At 41.0% G+C, this 19,811-nt stretch overlaps 1 protein-coding gene across 1 annotated transcript in view; it reads left to right on the plus strand.

The window, feature by feature from the left end:
* The window catches only part of UBAP2 (ubiquitin associated protein 2), a gene marked incomplete at its 3' end in the record, with an annotated part of 128,801 nt that overhangs the window by 31,307 nt on the left and 77,683 nt on the right, over positions 1-19,811 (plus strand). Inside the window, exon 2 of the mRNA XM_079707116.1 lies at positions 7,395-7,534. Coding sequence (XP_079563242.1) covers positions 7,436-7,534 — 99 coding nt within the window. The 5' untranslated portion in view covers positions 7,395-7,435. The remainder of the gene's footprint in view (positions 1-7,394; positions 7,535-19,811) is intronic.

Below are 19,811 nucleotides of genomic sequence, written 5' to 3' on the forward strand. Positions count from 1 at the left end.
TATTGAATATAGTTCCCTGTGCTATACAGTAAATCCTTGTTGCTTAACTATTTTATGTATAGTGGTGTGTATCTGTTAATTCCATATTCCTAATTTATTGATATCTTCCCCCTACTTATCCTTTGGTAACCATAAGTTTGTTTTCTGTGTCTGTGTGTCTGTTTCTGTTTTGTAAGTAAGTTCATTTGTATTATTTTTTAGATTCTGCGTATAGGTGATATCATATATTTGTCTTTGGCTTCACTCAGTGTGATAATCTCTAAGGTGCATCCATGTTGTTACAAATGACAATATTTCATTTTTTTCATGGCTGAGTAATATTCCATTGAAGTACATAATTTTTTATGTGCCACATTTAGGCCAGTTGATTCAAGCAGATATTTGTAGGGCATAGATGGTTAGTCTATTTCCAATTCATGCTCTTAAGTGTGGTTCAGAGGGGAGAATGTATACGTTTTCCTGCTAATTATATTCACCTAAAACAGCAGACTCTTTTAACATTACAGTTAGTTGATTGGGTTTGTACCATCTCAGCAGATCTTGATAACAGTCAGTTTCTTCAGAAAGGATATAAGTAGTATGTTGATTAAATACTAAGTGTAAGTTTATTGAGGGTCAGAGTTTTCCCCTAATTGTTCCTTTGGGAACAAAGCAGGTGCCTTTTGTTTTTAAGGGAGAACAGAGCCCATTAAAAAAGTGTGGGGGCTTCCTTGGTGGCGCAGTGGTTGAGAGTCCGCCTGCCGATGCAGGGGACACGGGTTCGTGCCCCGGTCCGGGAAGATCCCACATGTCGCAGAGCGGCTGGGCCCGTGAGCCATGGCTGCTGAGCCTGCGCGTCCGGAGCCTGTGCTCCTCAATGGGAGAGGCCACAACAGTGAGAGGCCCGAGTACCGCCCCCCAGAAAAAAAAAAAGTGTGAGTTATATGATGTTGTTTAATGACCAAATTAGCAGTTATAGTTTTAAATTTTGCTTGATCCAGGGATACCCTTAAGCTTTAAGTACAGTGTAGAGCTCTACTAAATTCTTAGAGCAGGGTTTTTGGCCTGGGCATCCATCCATGGGCATTGAGGAGGTGGAGTGGGTTGTTCATGGATGAGTTTTGGGGGAAGGTGGGGGAGAGATGAGATATAATCCTTCTGAAATTTCAGGCAGAAATTTCTGTGGATATGCCTTTTTCTGAGGGAGGGGGGTCCATAGTTTTCTTCAAATTGTCTAAGTACTTAATGGCCCAAAAGATTGAGTCACCATATTATATTAGAATGAAACACATGTTTAATGACAAACATTACTTTAAAGTGTTATTTTTACCTTTAATGAGGTTGTGAATCTGGCATCCAGGGTTGTAATAAACTGGAGAGAGAACATTCTTTAGGAAGGGATGTTTTCAAAGATGTATTGAAGCTTAAAGCTTGTGAGAAAGGCCCCAGTGTTAGAGGTAGATACGAGCAGCTCTTCACCTGGCGACATCATCCGTGACTTAAGTGGACTCTTTCTAGTTTGAAACTCAAGTTCTTTTTATTTTGTGGGATATTTCAGCAAATGATCTGTTCATCTTCACCCAAGTCTACCTTGATTATTCATTTAAGTTGTGATCCTGAATTTTTGACAGTCTAGTTGATTTCATGGTAATATGTGGATTAGTGCCACTAGAAGGTCAAGATTTCTGCTTTCAGTTGGGATCCTCCGTATCACTTTTCTGTTCTTTTTACTTCTTTTAGCTTCCTCTCATATTCAGCTTAGTAGCAGTTAAAACCTTTGCCATTTTCTTACATTCCTCCACCCCCCACTCGTCTAGTATGCATTCTCTGCAGGTGTTTTGTCTCTTTTACTAAAAAAGTAAAGACAAATACAACCGACTCCATTGTCTGTGTCTCCTAATCTCCTAAAAATTTACCTGCTGCCATACCTGCCCTTTATTCTGTTGGCCTGAGGAGAGGGCACTCTCTTCCTGTCCAAGTGAATCGTTTTTCTTTATTGCTGTCTCAATTTAATGCCTCTCAGTTATCTCCTCTTCAGCTTATAGATAGACCTCTTTTGTTTAGTAAATATATATTAACTAATTAAGCACACACCATGTGTTAGGCCCTGGAAGAACAAAAGCGACAGGACAGATGTAATCACTGTCCTCATGGGGCTTACAATGTATTAGAATTGCTCAATGTACCTCATCCTGACAAAATTCTGCTTTGATGCTCTGTATCTCTTTCTAGCTACCACCTCTTGCAAGTATTATTAGTTTACTGCCACTCTCCCTCACTCACCTTGGCTTTTTCCACACCACTGTTTCAAAGCTGTATTGGCAGTGATCACCAGTGACCTCCTAGTTGTGGAGTTCCAATGGACCTTCGATTCAAGCAGTGATTTAAAATTCCTGAAAATATAAAAGGGTTTACTTTGATGTTATTTTAAATGTTCATGTTGTTCAACATTGCTATTTTTCTGAGTGTATATGACTGTCAGGAAAAGTTAGGGAGATGGTAAGTCGTGCTAAAGATCGGCTACAAATTATGGTGTCTCTAGCCATAGGTCTTGTGTTTTGGAGACTGCAGTGTCTACAGCTGGATGTTGTGTGGCTTGTTTTCATAATTAAGAGTTTTGTCTCCTCCATCCTGGCCTCTTGCCACTGTTTTGCTAGTTTAGGATTATGAAGGCAACAGTTATTTTGTAATTTAGTACCTGGTTTGGTTTGTAGGCTCTGTACCCTAGGAAATAAGCGATTGGGACTTAACTATATTACATCTCATTGGTCTGTGTAGAACCTTTTCGGGTTTTATTTCTGATCCTTAAAATGGGGATTATGCCAAATTCTATACAGTGTTGAGGATTACCGGGAGAAATTTATGTAAAACATTCAGCTTGATGCTCAGCACATAGTAAATTTAAATAAAAAGTTGCTGTAATCATATAAGCATTACAGTTGAGCTGTGTTGCCTTTTATGGGGAAAAATAATTGTTTTGGTTTTTTTCCCACAGTTGCTTAGGTTTCTATGTACCCACCACTGATTAAACGCTATACTTTTTCTTCTTTTTTTAAAAAATAAATTTATTTATTTAAATTTTGTTTGCATTGTGTCTTCATTGCTGAGCGTGGGCTTTTTCTAGTTGCGGCAAGTGGGGGCTCCTCTTCATTGCGGAGCATGGGCCCTAGGCGCATGGGCTTCAGCAGTTGTGGCTCGCAGGCTCTAGAGCACAGGCTCAGTAGTTGTGGCGCACGGGCTTAGTTGCTCCGCAGCATGTGGGATCTTCCCGGACTAGGGCTCGGACCCGTGTCCCCTGCATTGGCAGGTGGATTCTTAACCACTGTGCCACCAGGGAAGTCCCTATACTTTTTCATATGTGTAAATTAACTTCTTCAGATGGTCAAGAACATTTTCTTGGAGGCGTCTCTTTGGTATCCCTCTATTTTCCTGCTCTGATTAGATTTGGTTGCTCTGTAGGCCTCCTGTCAGCTGTCAGCAGTCAAGATGTCATCTTGATATTTTTTGACTGTCATTTGGGGGAGCCTCCTGTCTCCTGTGTTAGACCCCCTTGTCATCCCCCAGTTCTTGGCAATCTCTGATCTGCTTTCTTTCTTTAGTTTTGTCTTTTCCAGAATGTCATAAAAATTGCATCATACAGTAAGCAGCCTTTTAAGTCTGGCTTCTTTGATCTAGCATAATGCATTTGAGATTCATTCATGTTGTTCAGTAGTTGATTCCTTTTCATTCATGAGTAATATTCAGCTGTATGGTTATGCTACATTTACTCACTCTTTGAAGGACAGTTGGTGTATCTACAGTTTTGGGAGACTGTGAATAAAGGCGCTATGACTATTCAGATTATTTTCGAGAAAAGTGGCCTATGGCTATCCCAAGCTACAAGGGAGGCTGAGAAAGTATTTAGCTTTTCACCCTCTTTGCAAGAGGACTGCAAGGGAAAAATATGTCGTAAATGGATTTTGGTAGGTAATTTGTGGTGTCAGTTGCAAACGGCCTCTTCTTGGTTTGCTGTTTTAGAGGTTTTGTTTATTCCAGGAGCTTCCTGAGTTTATGAGGTATTGTACGTGTGAACTCAACTTGTTTCTGTGTTCACGTTGATTGGAATTTTTGCTGAGTATAGAATTCTAGGTTGGAAATTAAACTCTTAAGGCATTGCTGCACTGTTTTTTAAATTGGGGTAAAATATACATAACAAAAATGATCACTTTAACCATTTTTATTTTATTTTTGGCTGCATTGGGTCTTTGTTGCTGCACACAGGCTTCCTCTAGTTGCAGCAAGCGGGGGCTACTCTTCATTGTGGTGCGCGGGCTTCTCATTGCGGTGGCTTCCCTTGTTGCGGAGCACGGGCTCTAGGGCGCGTGGGCTCAGTAGTTGTAGCTCGTGGGCTCTAGAGCACAGGCTCAGTAGTTGTGGCACATGGGCTTAGTTGCTCCACAGCATCTTCCCGGACCAGGGCTTGAACCCTTGTCCCCTGCATTGGCAGGCGGATTCTTAACCAACAGGGAAGTCCCTAACCATTTTTAAAGTGTACTTTTTTGTGGCATTAAGTACATTCACATGGTTTTGTGACCATCCATCTTCAGAAGTTTTTATGTTTCTTCCTCAGTGGAAACTCCATACCCAGTAAACAGTAACTCCCCATTTCCGCATGCTCCCAGCCTCTGGTAACCACTACTCAACTTTGCCTGTGAAATTGACTATTCCAAGTAACTCATATAAGTAGAGTCATAGGGTATTTGTCCTTTTGTGCCTGGCTTATTTTACTTAGTATAATGTCCTCAAGGTTCATGCATGTTTGTTGCATGCGTCAGAAATTCCTCCCTTTTTAAGGCTAAATAACATTCCTTTGTATGTGTATACACCATATATGCTTATCCTTTCATCTATAGATAGAAACTTGGGTTGCTTCCACTTTTTAGCTACTGTGATTTAATACTGCTATGAACATGGGTGTACAACTATCTCTTTGAGACCCTACTTTTAATTTTTTTGGGTGTATACCCAGAAGTGGAATTACTGAATTGACAGTAATTCTACTTTTGATTTTTTTTCTTGAGGACCTACCATACTGGTTTTCCGTAGTGGCTGCACCATTTTACATTCCTACCAGTGGTATTCAAGGATTCCAATTTCTCTGCATCTTCTCCAAAACGTATTTTCTATTTTTAATTTTTTTATCATAATAGCTATCCTACTGGGTGTGAAGTGTATTTTGTTGTTATAATCGTGTTTTGATGGCATATTATATTTAGTTATATGCTTGGCACTTAGTAGCTCTTCAATAAGTGTTGAGTAAATAAAGGAAAATTAGTCATTTTTGTCTGTTTGGAAGGTTTATTGTTTATAAGTGGTTTTTGCCTTAAGGTATAGCTTGCTTCTAGACATCACATTCTTTAAACAAAAATTTTTATTTATTTATTTATTTTTGGCTGCATTGGGTCTTAGTTGAGGCACATGGGACCTTTTGTTGCGGTGCACAGGCTTAGTTGCCCCACAGCCTGTGGGATCTTAGTTCCCTGACCAGAGATCGAACCCATGTCCCCTGCTTTGGAAGGTTGGATTCTTAACCACTGGGCCACCAGGGGAGTCCCCTAGACATCACATTTTGAATTACATTATTGCCGGTAAAATCCAGGCTGGACATAACGTCACCTTTGGGTTCAAATACTAACTGCAAATGGGAAGAGGCAGATAAAACTACATGTAGTACGGGGTTCCCCAACCCCCAGGCCACAGACTGGTACTGGTCCGTGGCCTGTTAGGAACTGGGTTGCGCAGCAAGAGGTGAGCAGCGAGTGAGTGAGCGAAGCTTCATCTATATTTACAGCTGCTCCCCATCGCTTGCATTACCACCTGAGCTCTGCCTCCTGTCAGATCAGCGGTGACATTAGATTCTCATAGGAGCTCAAACCCTACTGTGCACTGTGCATGTGAGGGATCTAGGTTGCACACTCCTTATGAGAATCTAATGCCTGATGATCTGAGGTTGAGCTGAGGTGGTGATGCTAGCGCTGGGGAGCGGCTGCAAATACAGATTATCATCAGCAGAGAGGTTTGACTGCACAGAGACCATAATAAATCAGTTGCTTGCAGACTCCTCTCAAAACCCTATGTGTGAGTGGCAAGTGAAAACAAGCTCAGGGCTCCCACTGATTCTGCATTATGGTGAGTTGTGTAGTTATTTCATTATATATTATAGTGTGATAATAGTAGAAATAAAGTGCCCAATAAGTGTAATGCGCTTGAATCATCCCCAAACCATCCCATCAACACACCCGCCCACCATCCACTGTCTGTGGAAAAATTGTCTTCCAGGAAAATGGTCCCTGGTGCCAAAAAGGTTGGGGACCACTGATGTAGTAACTACATACACTTGTCTCTTGGTATCTGCACAGGATTGGTTCTAGGACCTCCCTCAGATACCAAAATTTGTGGATGCTCATGTCCCTTATAGAAATGGCATAATAGGGACATCCCTGGTGGTCCAGTGGTTAAGACTCTGTGCTTCCATTGCATGGGGCACGGGTTCTATCCCTGGTTGGGGAACGAAGATTCCACATGCCACATGGCATGGCCAAAAAAAAAAAAAAGGAAAAAAGAAATGGCATGATATTTCTTGAATATAACCTATACACATCCTCCTGTATACTTTAAATCATCTCTAGGACTTCCCTGGTGGCAGTAGTTAAGAATCCACCTGCCAATGCAGGGGTCACAGGTTCGATCCCTCTTCTGGGAAGATCCCACATGCCGAGGAGCAGCTAAGCTCGTGGGCCACAACTACTGAGCCTGCGCTCTAGAGCCCACGAGCCACAACTACTGAGTCTGTGTGCCACAATTACTGAAGCCTGCGCACCTAGAGCCCGTGCTCCACAACAAGAGAAGCCACCGCTATGAGAAGCCCGTGCACCACAACTAGGGAAAGCAACGAAGACCCAATGCAGCCAAAAATAAATAAATAAATTTAAAAAAAGGGAAATCATCTCTAGATTACTTATAATACCTAAAATAATGTAAATGCTATATAAATAGTTGCGATAGTGTGGCAGACTCAAAGTTTTGCTTTTTGAAACTTTCTGAAAAAATTTTTTTCTAATATTTTGCATGGTTGGTTGAATCTGGATACAGAGGACTGGTTATATAATGGTAAAATAATTGCTGGTTAAAATTGGTGATATTTGATATTTTTGTTTAAAATTGCTATAATCATAAACCATAGGCGTTTAGACTGCTTTAGTACATTGGCTTAAGAGCTACCAGGAAAATCTAAAATCCTAGTGGTTTGTTTCTTGAGAATTTGCATTCTAGAGAACCTTTATGTTTTATCTCAAATTTCTTCCTTATCCCTGAATTTTATCCTTGTCGTTTTCTATAATCTGGAAGTTTTGCTTACTGTGTCTGCTTTCTTTCAGATTTTCTATTTTGTGCATACATTATTTTGTATATACTGTATATGATGACTTCGGTGAGCAGTGACCGGCCCAGAGGTGCTCGGGAAAAGCCACAGATTTCAGCGACACAGGCAACACAACTACAGAAACAAGTGGTACAGGTAAGTTTTTGTGGACTTCTTGTTTGCTTTGTTTAAAATTACAGAAATTAAGGGGGCACATGTGCTTTAATGTTTTCTTTTTTAGGAAACCTGGGATTTTGAAACTTGTTTTTAAAAAGTAGGTAGTATATAATAGGAAAGAGTAGATACTGATTCAGGTAACGTGGGACGTTGTTTCTTAACTATTTAGTCCTGAACTTTTTCCTCCTACCTGTTAGCACCTAGGCCATCTCCTTTTCTTTATTATTATTATTAAAATTTTTTTTAATTTATTTGGCTGGGCCTGGTCTTAGTTGTGGCTAGCTGGCTCTTAGTTGCGGCATGCAGGATCTAGTTCCCGATCAGAGGTCGAACCCAGGCCCCCCTGCATTGGGAGCGTGGAGTCTTAACCACTGGACCACCAGGGAAGTCCCTTCTTTTCTTTATTATTAATCTAGGTGTGTCCCTGGAATGTAATGTGAAAATCCCAAGTCCAAAGTATATGGAGAAGTAATACTCTGAAGTAGAGAAATATCTGAATTATAAAAGTTTTTAAATTTATTTATTTATTTATTTTTGGCTGCGTTTGGTCTTCGTTGCTGCGCGCGGGCTTTCTCTAGTTGTGGCGAGAGGGGGCTACTCTTTGTTGCAGTGTGTGGGCTTCTCATTGCAGTGGCTTCTCCTGTTGCAGAGCAAGGGCTCTAGGCACGCGGGCTTTAGTAGTTGCAGCTTGCAGGCTCAGTAGTTGTGGCTCGCAGGCTCTAGAGCACAGGCTTAGTAGTGTGGCACACGGGCTTAGTTGCTCTGCGGGATGTGGGATCTTCCCTGACCAGGGCTCGAACCCATGTCCCCTGAATTGACAGGCAGATTCTTAACCACTACGCCACCTGGGAAGTCCCTGAATTATACAATTTTAAAAAGCTGCCTTTTCTGGGACTTCCTTGGTGGTCTAGTGGTTAAGACTCTGCACTTCCACTGCATGGGGTGTGGGTTCGATACCTGTTCTGGGAACTAAGATCCCACATGCTGCATGGTGTGGCCAAACAAACAAACAAACAAAACCTTCCTTTTCTTTCATGCATCGTTACCTAAGAAGAGTGCTTTAATCTTAGAAAGGCTTTTTTTTTTTTAATTAATTAATTAAATTTTGGCTGTGTTGGGTCTTCGTTGCTGCACGCGGGCTTTCTCTAGTTGTGGTGAGCGGGGGCTACTCTTTGTGGTGCGTGGGCTCCTCATTGTGGTGGCTTCTCTTGTTGCGGAGCACAGGCTGTAGGCATGCGGGTTTCAGTAGTTGTAGCGCACGGACTCAGTAGTTGTGGCACACGGGCTTAGTTGCTCCGTGGCCTGTGGGACCTTCCCGGACCAGGGCTCGAACCCGTGTCCCCTGCATCAGCAGGCGGATTCGCAACCACTGCGCCACCAGGGAAGCCCTATAGGTACTTTTTTTTAACAAGTTCCCTGTTGTTGTTAAGGGACATAGAAGATGGAGTCAACTCAGTGGTTGCATCATATCTTCCAGTATAAGGTTAGCCTTGTATTTTGCTGCTATCAACAAACATCTTTTATTTGGTGTTTGCTCCTAAATACACTTACCCTGATAGGTATTTATTCACAACTGACCAAGAAAGACTGGCTATTGTGGGAAAAATTTGGACTTTTTGTATGGAGTAGGCCTTCCCTGTATAGATGAATGCTTAAGAAAATGTTTGTTTCATGAATAGCCTAAAGACAAGTTACGAGTAATCATAGGTACAATCCTGCTACAAATAAATTAAAACATTTTATTTTGTTATTTATCAAATCAGTAAAGATTAAATATTAAAAGTAAATTGTTGGGAATGTAAACTGTCTCCATCTTCCACCCAAATAAAATCCTTGGAATGATTTCCAGAGAATCAAAGTCTCTAGAATGGAGGAAGGAGGGCTCCCTTCCTGCCAAGTGTTGTCCCTAATCGTTTATCCATTGGCCCTTTGGGGATGGCTCATTTTATATAATTAGAAGAAAAAAGCTGCCCACTGAGCTTTGAGAAGGATTTCTACACCCTTAGATTTCTGATTTTCCTTGTAAAAAAAAAAGTTTTGTGAGAATTTCTCAAAGGAGTATTAGTAAAATTGTCCATGTTCATTTATCCATTAACCCCATTATGGGAAGTACTTCCTAAGGAAGCAACCTGAAATTGGGGGTGGGGTGTGTGTGCTTCATTCCACAAGATGCTTATCGCCCAATTCTAAATGTGTAATGGTAGCGGTGTACTGTGATACCCTATGGAGGTAGCAGGATGTAAGAGAAAAACCGCTGAGCTCTTTTGAATCTGAATAAACCTGGGTTTGGGACCTAAGTTTACCACTTTACCAATTAGATGTATTACTTAAGTCTCTTTGAACCTCAGTTTAAAAAGAAAAAATGCTTGGAGAGTTAGAGAAAAGTTTCAAGAGTAGTATACATAATTCCCGAATATCCTTCTTCCAGATCCCCCCAGATTTAACATATATACCATGTTTACTAATTTATCCTTTTCTCTGTCCTTCTACAAAGGAGAAACTACGCACAGCTTTTCCCCTGAACCTTTGGAGAATAAGTTGCAGATATGGTGCATCTTTACCCCTAAATACTTTAGTGTGTATATTTTAAAAAACGAGGATCTTATTTTACGTAATCACAGTACAGTTATCAAAAATCAAGATATCAGGGCTTCCCTGGTGGCGCAGAGGTTGAGAGTCCGCCTGCCGATGCAGGGGACGCGGGTTCGTGCCCCGGTCTGGGGGGATCCCGCGTGCCGCGGAGCGGCTGGGCCCGTGAGCTATGGCCGCTGAGCCTGCGCGTCCGGAGCCTGTGCTCCGCAACGGGAAAGGCCACAACGGTGAGAGGCCCACATACCACAAAAAAAAAAAAAAAAAAAAAAAAAAAAAAATCAAGATATCAGCTCATCTAATGTAACCTGTGCATTGTATTCATATTTTCCGGATTGTCCCAATAGTGTCCTTTTTAGCTAATTAAGTCCTTGATCATACATTGTATTCAGGTGTCAATTCTTTTTAGTCTCTTTTTTTAAAATAAATTTATTTATATATTTATTTTATTTATTTGGCTGTGTCGGGTGTTCGTTGCTGTGCGTGGGCTTACTCTAGTTGCAGGGAGCGGGGGCTACACTTCGTGGGCTTTCTTTAGTTGCAGCAAGCAGGGGCTACGCTTTGTTGCAGTGTGCGGGCTTCTCATTGCGGTGGCTTCTCTTGTTGCGGAGCACGGGCTCTAGGTGCACGGGCTTCAGTAGTTGTGGCACGTGGGCTCTAGATCGCAGGCTCAGTAGTTGTGGCTCATGGGCTTAGTTGCCCTGCTGCATGTGGGATCTTCCTGGACCAGGGCTCGAACCTGTGTCCCCTGCATTGGCAGGTGGATTCTTAAGCACAGCGCCACCAGGGAAGTCCCTTTTTTAGTCTCTTTTAATGTGGTCTCCGTTTCATGACATTGATGTATTTGAAGAATATAGGCCATTTATTTTGTAGAATGTCTCCCAATTTCAGGTTGTGTGATATTTCCTCATGATGAGAGGGGGGGTTATGCATTTTTGGTAGAAATACCACAGAAATGATGATCTTTTTTTAAAATTAATTTAATTTTGGCTGCGTTGGGTCTTTGTTGCTGTGTGTGAACTTTTCTATAGTTGCAGCGAGCGGGGGCTGCTCTTCGTTGTGGTGCGTGGGCTTCTCATTGTGGTGGCTTCTCTTGTTGTGGAGCACGGGCTATAGGGCGTGCGGGCTCAGTGGTTTTGGTGCACGGGCTTAGTTGCTCCGTGGCACATGGGATCTTCCCAGACCAGGGCTCGAACCCATGTCCCCTGCATTGGCAGGCAGATTCTTAACCACTGCGCCACCAGGGAAGTCCTAATGATCTGTTCTTAATGCATCATATTATGACGTATAGGACATAGGTTTGTCTTATAAACTCGTAATCAGTTTTGTCATTTGATTATCTAGTATAATGTGGGGAGATAAAAAACTCTGGTTTTTAAAAATGTAAAATGAAGTAATATTGAACTTAAAAATAAAAGTTATTTTATGAGCAAAAATGGGCTTATTTGGGAATAGCAGAGAATTGCAATTCAGAGCAAGCAAGCCATGGCAAAAACCATAGGCAAGGGACTTCCCTGGTGGTCCAGTGGTAGAAAATCTGCCTTCCTATGCAGGGGATGCGGGTTTGATCCCTGGTCTGGGAACTAAGATCCCACATGCCACGGGGCAACTGAGCCTGCATGCTGCAAACTACAGAGCCCACGTGCTCTGGAGCCCGTGCCACAATCAGAGAAGAGAAAGCCCTTATGCCATAACTAGAGAGAAGCCTGCGCACCGCAATGAAGAGCCCACGCGCCGCAGTGAAAGATCCCGCATGCCTCAACGAAGATCCTGCGTGCCACAAGTAAGACCCGACACAGCCAAAAAAATAAAGAAAAACAAAACAAAAACAACCATAGGCGAGTCCCAGGAACAGGAACCTTATTTTATAGAGAAAGAGGAAGTTGGGAGGGGTTGTTTGGAGCAAGTCCATTAGAGAAAAGTGAGGTTCAGGGTAATAAGGGTTTCCCATTAGCTGAGTTGCTGGAGTAGTTGATTTCTTGTAGGGATGCAGTGTACATATTTTCCCAATGGGGCCTGTAATGATAGTTTTTCCTGTAATTGACCTCTAGTGGTACTGCATGAGAGCTTCCCCTTCTGGCCTCCTGATTCCATTTTAGCGAGGTTTCCCATTATTATTCTCACAATATTTACTTTGCAGGATGGTTGGAAGGAATTAGAAATTGCATAAGTTGTGTTCAGGAAATGGGAGCTTTTATTGTATATTCCACATAAGTTATGAAGTGATTATAATATTTGAAATTTTGATGGAAAAGGCCCGGTTATTGAAAGAACCCAATATTATAGCACAACTGTTAAAACATTTAAGAAAAAAGACTAGTAGGCTATATTAATAATGCTTATCTTTGGATGGTGGGCATAAGGATGATTAAAACCAAAAAATCCTACTTCATTATATTTTCCAAATTTACTGGGTGACAGATCCGTACAAAACATTTGGCTCCACTAGAAAAGCTATGAACACATTCTTCATTGTGAAAGTAGCTTTAGCTCCTATGAGCCAAGTGAATGAAAGAGAGATCCAGAGAAAGAGAGTTAGTAATGCTATTTTTCTTGGCAAGAATTTTTTTCCACTTGACAGTTGTATGGTGGATGTCACTAATGTTTGTTGTAGGGGAGGGTGTATAACCTTGTTAACTTACCCCTTGATTCTGCTTTTTCCTCTGATTTCACAAGCTGTACAGATCTCTTGACACATTCCAGAGCTCAGCCTGACAACTTGCCTATCATACTCTAATTTGTTTGGTGCTTTGTTTTTCCAATTTTTTTTTTTTTTTTTTTGTGGTACGTGGGCCTCTCACTGTTGTGGCCTCTCCCGTTGCGGAGCACAGGCTCGGGACGTGCAGGCTCAGCGGCCATGGCTCACAGACCCAGCCGCTCTGCGGCATGTGGGATCTTCCCGGACCGGGGCACGAACCCTTGTTCTCTGCATCAGCAGGTGGACTCTCAACCACTGCGCTGCCAGGGAAGCCCTGTTTTTCCAATATTTAAAGTAATTTTCTCTGGACTAGGTCAGTCAGCAAAGGAAAAAAATATTTAAAGTTCTGATTTAAAACGTTTTATATTTCATCACTGTGCTATGCTAGTATTGCAGTACTGTACTTGTTAAACCACTGTCAAGTGCATCAGCTGTGCTTTCAGAAGTTATGTCTAGATGGTCTGTAATCTCTTAGGAATAAAACAGATGATATCACTGAAGAGAAATGCAAAGAATCACAGTATTTAAGCTGAAAAAGCTAAGTCTGAATAAATTAGTAATTGGTATTTACCTTACATATGGTAATGAATAGTGACTTCACGGTTAGAAATAGTGGGCGCAACAGAAGCAGCCGCATAGCACAGGGAGATCAACTCGGTGCTTTGTGACCAGCTAGAGGGGTGGGATAGGGAGGGTGGGAGGGAGACACAAGAGGGAGGAGATATGGGGATGTATGTTTATGTATAGCTGATTCACTTTGTTATAAAGCAGAAACTAACACACCATTGTAAAGCAATTATACTCCAATAAAGATGTTAAAAAAATAAAATAAAATGAAAATAAATATGTAGAAGCCCTAGACTGTTGTCTACAGCAAAATGCTGTTGGTAATAACTATTCTGCTTATAATCTTTACTGGAAGTCTGTCAACTTGAGTGTTTTTCTTATTAATATTTTATAAGATAATAGAACTGGCGCGCTTTCTTTGTTTCTGTAACTTGTATACATTTAGGAAGCACAGGCAATTCTCTGGCAGTTTTTAAGTTTAAATATTGCTGCCTTTAGAGCTATTATTGTAGTTATCTTCCCCTTTGCCCTATTACTTTTTTTTTTTTTTTTTTTTTTTTTTTTTTGCGGTACGCGGGCCTCTCACTGTTGTGGCCTCTCCCGTTGCGGAGCACAGGCTCCGGATGCACAGGCTCAGCGGCCATGGCTCACGGGCCTAGCTGCTCCGCAGCATGTGGGATCTTCCTGGACCGGGGCACGAACCCGTGTCCCCTGCATCGGCAGGCGGACTCTCAACCACTGCGCCACCAGGGAAGCCCTGACCTATTACTTTTAATTGATCCTACATCCCTTTCCAGAAAGATATTACAGCCAGAGTCCCTGGCTTTGGTGTATCTTATACCCTGTGAAATTCCTTTTTTGTTTTTGTTTTTGCTTTTTGCGGTACGCGGGCCTCTCACTGTTGTGGCCTCTCCCGTTGCGGAGCACAGGCTCCGGATGCGCAGGCTCAGCGGCCATGGCTCATGGGCCCAGCCACTCCGTGGCATGTGGATCTTCCCAGACCGGGGCACAAACCCGTGTCCCCTGCATCGGCAGGCAGACTCTCAACCACTGCGCCACCAGGGAAGCCCTGCCCTATTACTTTTAATTGAAACTACATCCCTTTTCAGAAAGATATTACAGCCAGAGTCCCTGGCTTTGGTATATCTTACACTCTGAAATTTCTATATGCCATATTTTCTGTGTGAGAAGTCTTGAACCAGGCACATTCTGCTAATAAACATCATACAGTGAGTGAGTGAATTTCTACAACTGGTTTGCAGTTCACTTTCTTGGATTTTTTCCCATTTATTATATATGTGTGTGTGTGTGTATTTTTTTTAATTGAAGTACAGTTGATTTACACATAGTTAGTTTCATGTGTACAGCAGAGTGATTCAGTTTTATATATATATATATTTTTTCAGATTATTGTCCATTATAGGTTATTATATCAAATACAGTTCCCTTTTTCTTGCAGTAAATCCTTGTTGCTTAACTATTTTCTGTAGAGTAGTTTGTATCTGTTAATCCCATACTCCTCTAATTTATCCCTCCTCTGCTTTCTTTCCCCTTTGGTAACTATAAGTTTGTTTTCTATGTCTGTGAGTCTGTTTCTGTTTTGTATATCGATTCATTGCTATTATTTTTTATTTTACTGGTTGATTGACTGATTTATTGATTGATTGCTGCACTGCGTGGCGTGCGGAACTTCCCTGATCAGGGATTGAACCCACACCTCCTGCAGTGGAAGTGTGGAGTCTTAACAGCTGGACCACCAGGGAAGTCTGGTATTATTTTTTAGATTCCATATATAAGTGATATCATATAATACTTGTCTTTCTCTGTCTTTGTTTATATTTTTTATTTTAGCTCCTGTTTAACATCTGTGTTTTCCCCTTCTTTTCCTTTGCTTCTCCCTCCCTTCCTTCCTCCCTCCCTCCCTCCCTCCCTCCCTCTCTCCCTTCCTCTCTCCCTCCCTCCCTTCCTTCCTCCCTCCCTCCCTCCCTTCCTTCATTCTTCGTGGGGTCTTCATTGCTGCATGTGGTCTTTAGTTGCAGCAAGTGGGGGCTACTCTTCGTTGCTGTGTGCGGGCTTCTTATTGCTGTGGCTTCTCTTGTTGTGGAGCACAGGCTCTACGTGCGTGGGCTTCAGTAGTTGTGGCACATGGGCTCAGTAGTTGTGGCTCGCGGGCTCTAGAGCGCAGGCTCAGTAGTTGTGGTGCATGGGCTTAGCTGCTCCACGGCATGTGGGATCTTCCTGGACCAGGGATCGAACTTGTGTCCTCTGCATTGGCAGGCGGATTCTTAAGCACTGCGCCACCAGGGAAGTCCCTTGCCCTTTCTTTTTGACCTTCTTCCAGACCTCTTTATCTGATCTGAAATTTTTCCCCCCTAACATTTTATTATGAAAATGTTCAGATATAACAAGAAGCTGAAAGAGTTGTACAGCAAACATCCATACACTCACAGTTACCTTTTTTGCTGTATTTGTTTTACCACATCTGACTAGCTATCCATCATGCTATCTTATTTTTTTTTGATGCATTTCAAAGTGAAGACATCAATATACTTTACCCATGAACACTTTAGCTTATATATCATTAGCTAGAGTTTAATATTTATCTAGGTTTCTCTTTCTTTTATATGTGAAATTTACATACAGACATTTTAAGTGTATCAGATCATTTTTTGTAGGATGCATATACTTCTGTAGCCCAGTCTCCTATCAAGATACAGAACATCACCCTCATCCCAGAAAGTTCTGCTCATTTTATTTTTCAAAAACATAATTTTTATTTTATATTTATTAATTATTTGTTTATTAATTTTGGCTGTGCTGGGTCTGAGTTGTAGCATGCGTGATCTTTAGTTATGGCATGCCGGCTCTAGTTGCGGCATGCGAACTCTTAGTTGCAGCATGTGGGATCTAGTTCCCTGACCAGGGATCGAACTCAGGCCCCCTACATGGGGAGTGCAGAGTCTTACCTACTGGACCACTGGGGAAGTCCCTTATTTTATTTTCTTGGTACAGACACCTGCTTTAGAGTTCTGGTGATTTTCTTAATGTACCGTTGACTGCTTTCCACCTTGCCCGGAACTCTCATTTCCATCTTTCTCTGTGCCTCTTTTCATTTGATTCTCGAAGGTTTCCTATGACTAATGCAGACTGGGTTCTCCCAGTTCTTGTACATGTTGTAGTCACTTTTCTCAGTCTTCAAATGTAAAGTGACAGAAGAAACATCTCCTTTTACATTCCTTCCTTCTTGTGGCCACACTAGCCTAGACTGTCAAGACTGCATTCTTAGACTGTTCAAATAGCTTCTTCCCTTGTTGGGAGGCAGCATGATTGATATACTGGATACTACACACCTCTGGTAGTTAGGAGGTTTGTGCCAGTAACACCCAGCATAAAGCGTGAGTAAATTACTTAGGGGCACAGTATGGAGTTGAACTATGTTACTACCTCTTAAGATCTTTCTAGCGATAAAACAGAAGCTCTACTTTATGATTTAATAATTTTTATAATAGGAACTTTTTGATTTTATAGAAAGATAATGCTTCATGGATGAATAGTTTCATGATGGTTATTTACCAAATTGCTGTTGGCCCTATCCTGTATAATACTTTTAATGTGTTTTTCTCAAGTTTTGGCATTTTTCTGAGAGACAGAGTGTGTGTCTGTGTGTACTAATATTTTAAAGCTGTAAGAATTAGTTCATGCATATATTCTACTTTCCTTGCTTAATTGCCTAAAAACTTTCCCTGTCTAATTGCATTGATCAGACTCTTCAGTACAAATGGCTGGAACAGACATCCTTATTTTGTTCTTGATCTTAGGAGGAAAGCTTTCAGTTGTCTTTCACCATTAAGTAGAATGTTAAATTGTAGGTTTTTTAAGTTGACTTTATTAGGTTGAGGAAGTTCCCTTCTATTTCTGATTTGTTGGGGGTTTTTTTGTTTGTTTATCCTAAAAGGGTATTGGATCTTATCAAATTCTTTTTCTGTGTCTATTGAAATAACTGTGGGTTTTGTCTGTTATTCTCTTAATATGGTATATTACGTTAAGATGTTAAACAACCTTGCGTAATTAGGATAAACTTAACTTGGTCATGGTACATATTGGTAAGTTGCTGGTATGGTAAGGTTTGCTAGGATTTTGTGGGGGGATATTTTTCTCTAGTTGTCTTTTCTTGTGATGTCTTTGCTTTTGGTATCAGGGTAATACTGGCCACATAGAATGAGTTAGAAAATGTTCCCTTCTCTATTTTTTTGGGAAAGTTTGTGAAAAATTGGTGATTGATGTTCTTTCATTGTTTGGTAGAATTTACCAGTGAAGCTATCTGGGCCTGGGTTTTTCTTTCTGGGAACTTCTTTGATGACAAATTCAATCACTTGTTAACAGATTTTCAGTTCTTCTTGAGTCAGTTTCAGTAGTTTGTGTCTTTTTAGGAATTTGCCTTTTTAGACAAAATTGTTGATTTTTGTCTCAGTTGTCCAGCTTGATGGCATACACTTGTTCATGGTTATTTTCTTATAATCCTTTTTATTCCTCTAAAGTTTGTAGTGATGTTCCCTATTTCATTCCTAATTTTAATAACTTGAGGCTTCTCTCTCTTTTCTTGGTTGTTCTAGCTAAAAGGTTTGTCAATTTTGTTGATTTTTCTCTTCTTTATTTCATTTATTTCTACTGTAGTTTCTATTATTTCTTTCTTTAAAAAACTGTTTTGGAATTAGTGTTTTGGAAGATTTGCCGAAAAGTTGGAAAATGATACAGAGGTCTCTACAACATTTACCAATCTTCCCTTAATGCTAACATTTTATATCAAATGTTGGCAAACTTTCCCCAGAAAGGGTCAGATGGCAAGTATTTTATGCTCTGCGGGCCACACACAATCTCTGTTGCATGTTCCTTCTTTGTTTTTGTTGTATTACAACATTTTTTTAAAAATTTATTTATGTTTGGCTGTGTTCGGTCTTAGTTGCAGCACACGGGGCATGAGGGATATTTTGTTGCAGCACGCAGGTTCTTCAGTGTGGCGTGCGGGCTTCTCTCTAGTTGTGGCTTGTGGGTTTTCTCTAGTTGAGGTGCGTAGGCTCCAGAGTGCGTGGGCTCTGTAGTTTGCGACATGCAGGCTCTCTAGTTGAGGCGCCTGAGCTCAGTAGTTGTGGCGTACGGGCTTAGTTGCCCTATGGCATGTGGGATCTTAGTTCCCCGACCAGGGATCGAACCCGTGTCCCTTGCATTGGAAGGCAGATTCTTTACCACTGGACCACCAGGGAAGTCCCTACAACATTTAAAAAATTTTAAAACCTTTCTTAGCTGGCACACCATACAAAAATCAGATCTTAGGCTATAGTTTACTAACTTCTGTCTTATATAATTATTTGTCAAGAGTAAGATAATAACATTGGCACAATATTATTAAATTAATACAGTCTTCATTTGGGTTTCCCTAGTTTTTCCACTAAGGTCTCTCTTCTTTCTTGTTTTAAATATTTATTAATTTATTTGGCTGAGTCAGGTCTTAGTTGTGGCACGCGGGATCTTACTTGTGGCATGTGGGATCTTTCTGTTGCAGTGCATGAGCTTAGTTGCCCCACGGCATGTGGGATCTTAGTTCCCTGACCAGAGATCGAACCTGCGTCTTGTGCATTGGAAGGCAGATTCTTAACCACTGGACCACCAAGGAAGTCCCAAGTTCTCTTTTCTGTTCCAGGATTTGTTTTCATGTCTCCTTAGACTCTTCTGATCTGCAACAGTTTTTCAGTCTTTCCTTGTTTTTCATGACCATTGCACATTTGAAGAGTATATTTATAGGTTTTTAAAGTAATTACTTGGTTACCTATCATCCTCCAAAGGTGAATAATTAGTATTATATATATTATTATGAACCTATGAATTTAAACATTTGAAGGGTTTCAGTTATTTCTAGTTATTACCCTTTTTGACGTTGAAATTATCCTGTCTTTGGCCAGGTCTCTTCAAATTGGCCCCTGAGGTCTTTTTGACTTTCTAGTAATCTTTGATGGTTTCTTCATAAACTGGTATGATGAGTTATTCCAGACTTATCTTGTATAATTCCTGCTGTGTACCTAGATCAGACATTGCTCTAAGGAATCCTGGCATCTTTTAGTAGGAAGTGGCACTTAGAGACCTCAATCTGGTAACTGATGTTTATTGTTACTGGGTTTGTCATTGTTTATAGTTCACTCCAGTGGACAGAGTTCAAAGTAAAATGCCTCATGAGTTAGTAATGCTGATAGTTCAAATTCAGGACTACAGGATTTTCACTTCTTTTATATTACACTTCTGATCACTTTTGATCACTTCTACACTGAGAATACTAGTTTCTTCAGAAACAGGGGATGGTATAATTATATATATATACATATTTTTTTAATTTAAGTTTTTTGGCTGCAT

Source organism: Hyperoodon ampullatus (assembly GCF_949752795.1).
Source record: "Hyperoodon ampullatus genome assembly, chromosome: 6".
NCBI classification, from domain to species: domain Eukaryota; kingdom Metazoa; phylum Chordata; class Mammalia; order Artiodactyla; family Ziphiidae; genus Hyperoodon; species Hyperoodon ampullatus.